The sequence below is a fragment of the Cervus elaphus genome, chromosome 8 (genome assembly GCF_910594005.1).
Source record: "Cervus elaphus chromosome 8, mCerEla1.1, whole genome shotgun sequence".
Taxonomy (NCBI): Eukaryota; Metazoa; Chordata; class Mammalia; order Artiodactyla; family Cervidae; genus Cervus; species Cervus elaphus.
This window is the reverse complement of record NC_057822.1, coordinates 3,362,164-3,372,291: the sequence shown is the minus strand read 5'-3', so window position 1 is coordinate 3,372,291 and position 10,128 is coordinate 3,362,164. Positions and strand designations below refer to the sequence as shown.

At 50.9% G+C, this 10,128-nt stretch overlaps 1 protein-coding gene across 1 annotated transcript; it reads left to right on the top strand.

Moving 5' to 3' along the window:
* Positions 1 to 4,348: 4,348 nt before the first annotated feature.
* On the top strand, positions 4,349 to 5,569 carry RNF186 (ring finger protein 186). Its single transcript, XM_043910575.1, has one exon. It carries the CDS (start codon positions 4,525 to 4,527, stop codon positions 5,203 to 5,205), a length of 681 nt encoding a protein of 226 aa, XP_043766510.1. The 5' UTR covers positions 4,349 to 4,524; the 3' UTR covers positions 5,206 to 5,569.
* Positions 5,570 to 10,128: the final 4,559 nt, after the last annotated feature.

Sequence of the window (10,128 nt, the reverse complement as noted above, 5' to 3'; positions counted from 1 at the left end):
CAGCCCAGGGATCAAACCCACGTCTCCTGAATTAACAGGCAGATTCCTTATTGCTGAGCCACCAGGGAAGCCCGTTTTGCACATAGTAGGGGATATATGTCAATCCCAGTCTCCCACTTGGTATCCCCACTTGATATCCCCTCTTCAGGCTATGCCCCAAATCCTGCCCTCTGTCACTTCTCTTTAAGAAACACTGGCTAAACAGATCATCAGAATGTCTTATCTCTGTGTCCCCTTGTGAGATAAGTAACACTGACGTCAGAGACATAGCGAGGTGTATAAATTACCCAGTCTGCCCTGAGCAGGGTTTGATGGAGGTGGGGCCTTAGGTAATCTCCCACTATTTCTTAGTGTTACTGTCTCCATTTTTTCAAAGTGAGAAACTGAGGGTCAGAGAAGTTGAGAAGACTTGTCAGAAGCCGTGCAGCTAGTAACGTGACAGGAGCCGGATGCCTAACTATAAAACCAGTGTAAATGGTTAAGCCAAGGCACCTTCATGAACTTTCACTTTCTACTTTATATATTTCTACAATACTTGAGCTGTTATACTCAATATATGTTTTCTTCACAGTAGCTGCCCAACAACATCAAATGTTATTCTTTAAACACTAACCCCAAATAACTTCCCTTGGTCTGACTTCAACTTCCCCTAGCTACCTTCCTGAATATTTGGCTTCCCAGTATTCTTGCTTGGAGAACTCCATGGACAGAGGAGCTGGGCAGGCTATAATCCATGGGCTCGCAAACAGTCTGACATAAGTGAGCGACGATTACTACTCACTCAGAGCTGGCTAGGGGCTTCCCAGGTGGCGCTAGTGGTAAAGAATCTCTCTGCCTGCCAGTGCAAGAGATGTAAGAGAAGCAGGTTCAAGCCCAGGGTCAGGAAGATCCCCTGGAGGAGGGCATGGCAACCCACTCCAGTATTTTTGCCTGGAGAGCCCATGGACAGGGGAACCTGGTGGGCTGCAGTCCACAGGGCCACACAGAGCTGGACGTGACTGAAGTGACTTAGCACTTACACAGGGCTGGCTAGCAGAGAGGGGGGCGTCACCAGCCAAGTGACTGAACTGTGTTGTCCACCTGATTTTCTATTTCTTATTATAAATGAATGCAGCTCAACGTATTTCTTTCTCCTCCTATCTCAACCCTCCCTAGGGTCTAGCAAACAGAAAGGAGATTTATATAATGCAGGTCAAAGCAGAGAAGAGACACAAAGTCTTTTTTGGCACAATAACCCACAGGCCTTAGTTCTCTCTTGGCCATGTACACTTTGATTGTCCATGTCAAATAGCAATTAAAGGCTTCTTTTCTTCATCTATTGCTATGTTACTCAAATGACTTTCCCTTACAAGAGACAGAAAAATCCAACTCAAGTTGACTTAAGAATAAAAATCTAGGTGGATTTTATCGGTAAATTATAACTAAAAAATAAAATAAAATCTGAAGATTTCTGGCTTCAGGTATGGCTAGATCCAGGCATTCAATGTCATCAGACCTTTTTCTGATTCTTTTCTCAACTTTCTTTTGTGCCACACAGTGTGGTCCTGGTAACTAAGGGTTCTATCCTCTAGTTTGGAAAGAGAAACTTGTCAGTCATTCCAACAGAAGTCCCAGAATTGAATCTCGTTGCTTTGGCTTAGCTCACACGCTGAAGTCTGAACCACTTCTTTTAGCCAGTGGGGTGAATATGCTGATTGGCCTGCCCTGAATTACATCACCTCCCAGCTCCGGCAGAGCTGCAAATCACACAGAGTGAAGATGGAGAGCAGCAGTTACCCAAAAGAAAGACAGGCCACTGTAGAAGCAGAAATGGATGTTGGGCCTGGGGAGGAAACATGCTAGATCTGAGCCACCCTTCAGCTTGATCTGGGGGAGAGCAGAGTAGAAAGAAATAACTGTTACGTTGAAGGTGGAGGAGGGGAAATGTGATGACAGGGGGTACAGTGGAGAAGTGGATTTCAGAGACAGAGGGCCTGGGGGGCCTGAGGCAGGAGAGCAGAGCCTGACCCTTGGAATAGGGACAGCGCTGATTCAGAGGAGTGGACCCTGTGGACCTCAGCAGGCGACAGGAGCAGCGAAGGAGGGCCAGGCTCATGCTTCTGGATTCAGCGTGGCCTCGGAGAGAGTACTTTGAGGACATGGATTGTGTCACCCCACTCTCTGATATTCAGGGCAAGGCAACAGAATCACATTTTTTTTTTCTTAGACTTTAACTTTTTTGTTATAGTTGGTTTACAATGTCTTGTTAGTTCCTGTTGTATAGCAAAGTGATACGGTTATACATATATATAATTTTTCATATTCTTTCCTATTATGGGAATCATGGCAGGGGGTGGGCGAGAAGTTGAGAGTTTTTGTTGTCTGCTTTTGAACTGTGGTGCTGGAGAAGACTTTTGAGAGTCCCTTGGACAACAAGGAGATCAAACCAGTCAATCCTAAAAGCCATCAACCCTGAATAGTCATTAGAAGGTCTGATGCTGAAGCTGAAGCTCCAATACTTTGGCCACCTGATGCAAAGAGATGACTCATTGGAAAAGACCCTGATGCTGGGAAAGGTTGAAGGCAAAATGAGAAGAGGGAGGCAGAGAATGAGATGGTTAGATAGTATCACCGACTCAATGGACATGAGTTTGAGCAAACTCTGGGAGACGGTGCAGGACAAGCAAGCCTGGCGTGCTGCAGTCCACGGGGTCACAGAGTCAGACACGACTTAGTGAATGAACAACAAAAAAACAACTTGCTTGTTTTTACCTCACGGAGTGCATGTGGGATCTTCATTCCCCAACCAGGGATCAAACCAGCGCCCCCTGCATTGGGAGGATGGAGTTTTAACCACTGGACCACCAGGGAAGTCCCAGGAATCACGATTTCTTAACCGCCATGCAGTGTGTATCTGTCAGTCCCACGTGAGTCCTGTTAACTGGAGTCAGCTGCCTAAAGGCCAGTTGCCTCCACACCAACAGACGAGACCGAGTTCCTGGACCCAGAAGCTGGGACCCCGACCTTGGGCACTGGTAGATCCCCGGGGTCCTGGCCCCACGGAAGGCCCCTTGGCGAGCGGCCAGCAGGTCTGCCCTGACCACACCCCGCCTTTGCTCCCAGGCCTCAGCAGCACCGTCCTTCCAGGGCCGTGCCAAGATGCAGGGCGATCAGAGGTGAGGACTCTGTCACAAGGCTTGGCGCCAAGGAGGCCCAAATAAACAGCAGCTGTTCGTGTGACTCCTGGGTCTGCAGTGTGTCTGCACACAACAAACACACCTATTGTTCCATCCGTGACATGCACGGCTCGGGAATCAGGAACAGTTAATACAACTACCTGTGAGCGAACGGATGGCCGTGACAGGTGATAAACACCGCTGAGCTGTTGGGGTTTCACTGGGCTTGGCTGGGCTTTCTCCCCCTGACACTCAGAATACTTTTCCCACCACTTCTCTCTTCTTCACAAGGCAGCCTGCTTGCAAATGGGCTCAAAGTGCAAACTTTTTCCCACTGATCCTGACATCCAAAACCTTTAATGGAGATCTACCCATGGCAATGTTTCTCCAAGCGGGGTCCCCCCAGTCCACCTGGGTTAGAATCATGATAATGTTTATAAATGGAGCAAATTCTCAGATTTCCATCCGGACCTTGCTGAATCTCAATCTCTGGGTCTGGGGACCTGGAAACTTGTGTTTTGGAAGGTTCCTGGGAGGACCTCCCTGGTGGTCTAGTGGCTAAGAATCTGCCTTCCACTGCAGCGGACTCAGGTTCAATACCCAGTTGGGGAACTAAGATCCTACATGTTGTGGGGCAACTAAACCCAAGGACTGCAACTGGAGAGAAAACCCACACACCACAACTGAGCCCTGATGCTGTTCAGCCAAGAAGTTGTCTGTCTGACTCTTTTGTGACCCCACTGACTGTGGCCCACCAGACTCCCGTCCATGGGGTTTCCAGGCAAGAATACTGGAGTGGGTTGCCATTTCCTTCTCCAGGGGATCTTCCTGACCCAGGGATCGAACCCACGTCTCCTGCATGGCAGGGGGATTCTTTACTGCTGAGCCACCAGGCAAGTCCAAGACCTGACAGAGCCCTAAATAATTTTTTTTTTTTTTTAAAGAGATTCCTGGGATGGGGTGGTGGTGGTGGTGATTCTAATATATCCTGAAGCTCACAAGTCGTAGTCCTGCGGGCACTCGTGACGCACCAGCCCCAACAGGAAAATCCTGATTCCCGCACTGGCCCTCCCTGCCCCGGTGGCCTTTCTATCAGGCAATTCAAAGTCTCCAGCCGGAGAGTTACTGATTAACCCTAGGTTTCAAGGAAAGAAATAATAATAACTGAAGGGACGGTGTGAGCCAAGAAACAAGCTGAGCAGCCCTGGGAGAGTGGTGGCAGACAGCTGAAGACGAGAAGGAGGCGGAGGAGGCTCCAGCCACCCAGCCTGCGGCCAGACGGCCTTCGGGTCCTAGCAACACCCACTGATTGCTGCCTGTCGATGCCCAGGCCGTGAGCTGCCCCGTCCTGGGGGCTCCAGTGCCGAGAATGGCCTGCCCCGAGATACGGCAGCAGCCCCAGGCAGTCCGCCGAGAAGCCACCCCCTCCGACCCCGCGGGCCGCGCTGGAGGTCCTGGGGGCCCCACGGAGGGCGACCTGGAGTGCCTGGTGTGCCGGGAGCCCTACAGCGGGGCCCGGCCGCCCAAGCTGCTGGGCTGCCAGCACGCCTTCTGTGCCGTCTGCCTGAAGCTGCTGCTCTGCGTGCAGGACGACGCCTGGTCCGTCCTCTGCCCGCTGTGCCGCCAAGTCACGGCCGTCCCCGGGGGCCTCGTCTGCACCCTGCGCGACCAGGAGAGCGTGCTGGCGCGGCTGGCCCGGCCGGGCCTGGAGGTACCGCTCCGTCCGCAGGGCCTGGCGAACCCTGCCACCCTGACGGCAGGGCAGCCCAGCGCGGCCGGAGAGGAGGAGCAGGACGCGGTGAGCGCCAACCGCGCGGCGGCTCGGCGCCTGGCCGCGCACCTGCTCCTCCTGGTCCTGCTCATCGTCCTCATCCTGCCCTTCATCTACCCCGGCGTCATCCGGTGGGTGCTCAGCTTCCTCGTCACCCTGGCGCTGCTGCTGGCTCTGCTTTTCTGCTCTCACCCCGGCCACCGCGGCGGCTGCGGGCCCTCCCCCAGGACTCTCTTCTGCAGGGAGCAGAAACCCAGCGAGATCGCCTCCATCGCCTGAGCGAGCTCCGCCCGGGCGGAGTCGGGGGTCCCTGCTGCCTCTGCGGCCCGCTTACCATCACAGTGAACAGAGGAAGCGGTTTGCCCCGGACCGGCTCCCTTGGGAGAGTAAATGCCGGCTGGACTTGCCAGCCAACGTCAGAACGGCTGTCTTGGGTCAAGAACTGTGCTTTTGGACAATAGACTTACGCCTGCCACGGGTATAGCATAGCTATTAATAAACTCCTTGGGGATGGGGAAGGAACTACTTGACCGCGACGGAGGAAGGGGGTCTCCCGCTCCTTTTAGTCCAATGCCCCTGACTTTTCTTTCTATATCTGGATGAAAAGTATTGAAATATTAATGGTATTGTAGAACAAATAGAACTGGAACTCCTTTTTTTTTTTTTTCAAATTTTCTTCCCCCCCTTTCTTTTGGTTTGATTTTGTGTGTTTGGGTAGCTAGCTTCTGTTTCTGGCTGTGACATAGTTTCCCTCCTGGGAAGTCGGCGCCTAGGGAAGTCCTCCTGTGCTCTCCCAGATGCTGTCTGTCTGATGCCCATCTCGCCTCTCCAAAGGTCCTGGTGGCTCAGGTCTCCCACTGACCTGCTCCCAGGGATAGAGAGGGAGAAATCGTGCACAGGAGTGGCTCTCCTGCTGCGGCAGGGGCATGCCCACATTTGGCTGGCAGAGTTGGGGAGGAGTGGAGAGGACCCCCCAGTGGATCTGGGAATTGCCCCCAGCAGCTCCACCAGCATTTCTCAGCTCCGTGTCATCAGGCCCTAACTTAACAGAGAATCTCAGGGTTACAAGGACCCCCCTCCAATGGTGGGTCCAGCTGCCCACCTGAGGCACACAACCCCACACTCTTCAACCAAATCTTTACGGTTGTTGTTTTCTTTCTAATTGCATCCCGATGCCTAGTTGGGATTTTGTCGTAAAGATAAGAGGCCCTATAAATGCAACTGTCCTCTCAAATAACCCCATCTTTCCCACCTCGCCCGGGGAGTCACAGTCATCTGAAAGACTCTCGCGTCTTCTCTTGACCATTTCTGCTCCATAAAAGAGAGGAGACTTCTGCTGGAGGGAATGACCTTCCACGGTTTCCGGAGTCAGGCACCAGCCAGGGGGTGCAGGGTGGTGAAAAATGGGAGATGTCGCATGATATCCTTCCAAAGACCCCACAGTTGAGAGGCAGACTTGAAACCTCAGAGGGGCTCGTTGAGTCCAATCCATCATCCCTCCCGGGTCCCCTTTCCTGACAGTTATTGTGTGTGTGTGTTGTTGAACTGGGCCTTCTGGTTCTCTGAGCTTCATTTCCCCCAAAATGAGCTAGTAGGACTGGATTATTCCTAAGTCTCCTGAAACCCAGAAGCTGAGGGCACTGCTGGGCTCCCGAACAATGAACAAGGGTCATAGCTCTCTGGAGTCATATACAGAAAAGTCAGGGTATAAGTCTGTATGCAGTTAGCTCTTGCAATCTGCAAACAAAATCTTCCTTTTTTCTTATAAGATGCTTTCAGGGCAACTCTGTGACACCCACGCTATTGGCCTTGTTAACTCCCGGTACTGGGAAGGAGCATGAGTGATGGTGTGTGGGTGTCCCCATCCTTTTAAGCCAAGGCCAAGTGGGCCTGGAGAACACCTTGTCTCCCCAGGATGAATAAATGAGAAGAATTGTTTGGCATTTCCAGAACTGGCCTGGGGCATGTGCAGTTTGGGAGGGTAGCCAGTAGGCTAGGGAAGGAACGTTCTTTCCTCATTCACCTCTACTCCCATTCCACCTTGTTCTTGGACCCTCCACCAAGGTTTCCATTGCTAATAACAGCACCATTTCTACCAAAGTAACGGTGGGCTCATGTTTCCTGAGTGCTTACCATGTGCCAAACACTACATTAGCTGCTCTGTGTCCATTATCTAGTTGAATAACAAATTTATGAAGAAGAGACCACCGCGCCGAAGAGAAGCCTGAGGATCAGAGAGGTCAATTCATCTGCCTGAGGTTGCTCAGCCAGCCACTGCCAGAGCTCCCTAGGAGATTAACCCGGGTTCTTTCTGCTCCAATATACTGCCTCCTTTGCGTGCGGTTCCAAAGAAACCAGGAAGCTGGTCACTGCTAGTGGGCTTGCGGGGCAGCATAGGAAACTAACCTCTGGAGTCTTCAAACTCCAGTAGTCAGGTCCTCAAAGAGGCCAGAGAATTCTAGCATCTATTGTCTATGCTAAAGAGAAAGAACAATAAATAATAAAATGGGATGGCCTTCCTCACTCTTGCTGCCCAGTGCCAGCATCCCCTGAGGGGAGCCATGTTGGCACACAGCCCCCACCAGCGTGCCCTCTGTCCTGACGTTTCTGCCCCTTTGTCCTGAAGCCCACCCTGAGTACCTCTCGGCTCCTGGCAGCGTCGGGACAGAGGGCACCAGAAGCTAATGTCAGCCCAGGCTGCTCCGGAGAGAAACAGAGGAGACAGGCGGTGCTGCAAAAGGATGTGAGTGGAAGAAACCAGAGAGGCGGGCCAGGGCTCAAAGCCAGGCTCAGACCTGGTGTGCGGCCAGCCAGACTCACAGAACTGTTCTGAGCCGCGCTTTGCTGAGAAGTAGGGCAGGGTGCCACCCGCCGGCCTGGGGCTCCTGGGCGTTCAGAGTGCTGCTGGAGGGACTTCCGGGGTGGCCCGGTGGTCTGCATTCCCCGCGCCAGGGGCCCGGGTTCCATCCCCGGTCAGGGAGCTAATACCCACAATGCCTCAGATAAGAGTCCGCCTGCCTCAACGAAGATCTGGTGCGGCCAAATAAATAAATAAACATTTTTTTTAAAAAAGACCCAAAAAACAAACTGCTTGTGATGGCCTGGATGGGAGGGGAGCTGGCGGAAGAATGGATACACACACATGTATGGCTGCATACCTTCGTTGTTCATCTGAAACTATGACAACATTGTAGTTTTGTTTTGTTTTTTTCTTAAGAGCTACTGAATGAGAATCCCCTGTCCTAACAGGCTGGCTTTCTCATCAGTCACTGAGGGGCCTGTTCATGTGACAGAGGGCAGGGGCCCAGCCTTGGTAATGGGGTGGAGAAGCTCGTCCAGGGTAGGGGCACTGTCCAGAACAGGCCAATCTGGTGGCCAACTTTATGCTTAGGTCCTCAGGATGGACAGGAATTTCAGGGAGAGGACAAATTCCAACCCCTTCTGCCCCGTCTCCCTATTCTGTGGCCTTAAAGTCAGACACAACCTGGCTTGAATTCTAGCTTTCTTACTCAGAAGTCACCACACCTCACTGCATCTCAGATTCCTAATCCATGAAACAGGTTTCATAGAGTTGTCTGGGAATTAGTTAAAAAAAAAAAAATCCAAGTTTGAGCATTTAGGATTATAAGGAAGTAAAGAAGAAAGAGAGAAGACAAGGAGAGATGGATTGAGTTCTAGAAAGCCCTCACAGGAATGATGAGTGCAGACTCTTTATTTTATTCAATCTTATTAATGAGGACATGGATTAAAACCTGGACACTAGAGACTTCCCTGGTGGTGCAGTGGCTGAGACTCTGCATTCCCAGTGCAGGGAACCTGGGTTCAATCCCTGGTCAAGGAATTGGATCCCATGTGCTGCAACTGAGACCTGGCTGCTATATACAATAAATAAATATTTTAAAAACCCTGAACACTAGAATTTACCTCCTCCATTAACCAGCCTCAACATCAGCAATGTCTTCAGTGATATAAGAAAACAATCACCCCTAACATGGTCTGTATGCACCGAGTGAAGTGTATTACATATGATATCACATCTGCTATAAGATTCAGTTCTGTTCATTCGCTCAGTCGTCTCCAGATCTTTGCGACCCCTTGGATTGCAACATGCCAGGCTTCCCTGTCCATCACCAACTCCTGGAGCTTACACAAACCCATGTCCATCAAGTCGGTGATGCCATCGAACCATCTTATCCTCTGTCATCCCCTTCTCCTCCTGCCCTTAATCTTTCCCAGCATCAGGGTCTCTTCCAATGAGTTGGCTCTTTGCATCAGGTGGCCAAAGTATTGAAGCTTCAGCTTCAGCATCAGTCCTTCCAATGAATATTCAGGACTAATTTCCTTTATGATTGATTGGTTGGATCTCCTTGCTGTCCAAGGGACTCTCAAGAGTCTTCTCCAGCACCACAGCTCAAAAGCATCAATTCTTCAGCGCTCTGCTATAAGGTAGGTGCTATTATTAATTAACTCCAAGTTACCAATAGGGGTGCTGAGGCACAGAGAGAGGTTAAATAACTTGCTCAAGATCACACAGTAAGGTGGTGGAGGAGCCAAGAGCAGACAGCAGACAGCAGAAGTCCAATTCCAGAGTTTAGACTTTGAGTCACTTTACTGTGTCAGATGAAACACTCCTGGCACGTTGTAAGCACAAGGTACGTGAGCCCATGGCCTGAAGGGTAAGAAATTAAGAGGCGGCATTCCCCCTTTGGCTGGGGGACACAGGGGATGCCAGGGGTCGAAGCTTGTGGAAGGTCACCTGTCCCATTACCTACAGCCGGGTTCTCATCTCAGCCGGCAGCACCTGTTCATCATTGGAAGCTCTTTCAAATGACTGGAGGGAGCATTGCAGTCTTTGCTGGAACAATGAATTCTTTGCCGCAATGGAAAATATTTCCAGGAATGAAGGACCTTCCTGCCAATCTCTCAGGCTATGGGAAGAGCACGGAGCACATTCAAAGAGAAGTTAGATCTGAGCTCCTGAATCTGCCTGGAGCTATTCACATGAACTTTATATTCTTGCCTGAGAACCTTGAAGTCACTTTCTTAAAGGAGACTATTTCTTGAGTCAGTAGGGAACTCTGAGAATTCTGGAACACCATGGAATCAAAGATCCGTCCGTGCATTTACGCAACAAATATTTATTGAAGGTCTGCTCTGTGCCAGGTACTGAACAAGATATTTAATCTTATTTGAGAAGAAACT

What these genes read in the sequence shown, in the direction of transcription:
- RNF186 (XM_043910575.1), top strand. Translation starts at nt 4,525, where the DNA reads ATGGCCTGCCCCGAGATACGGCAGCAGCCCCAGGCAGTCCGCCGAGAA.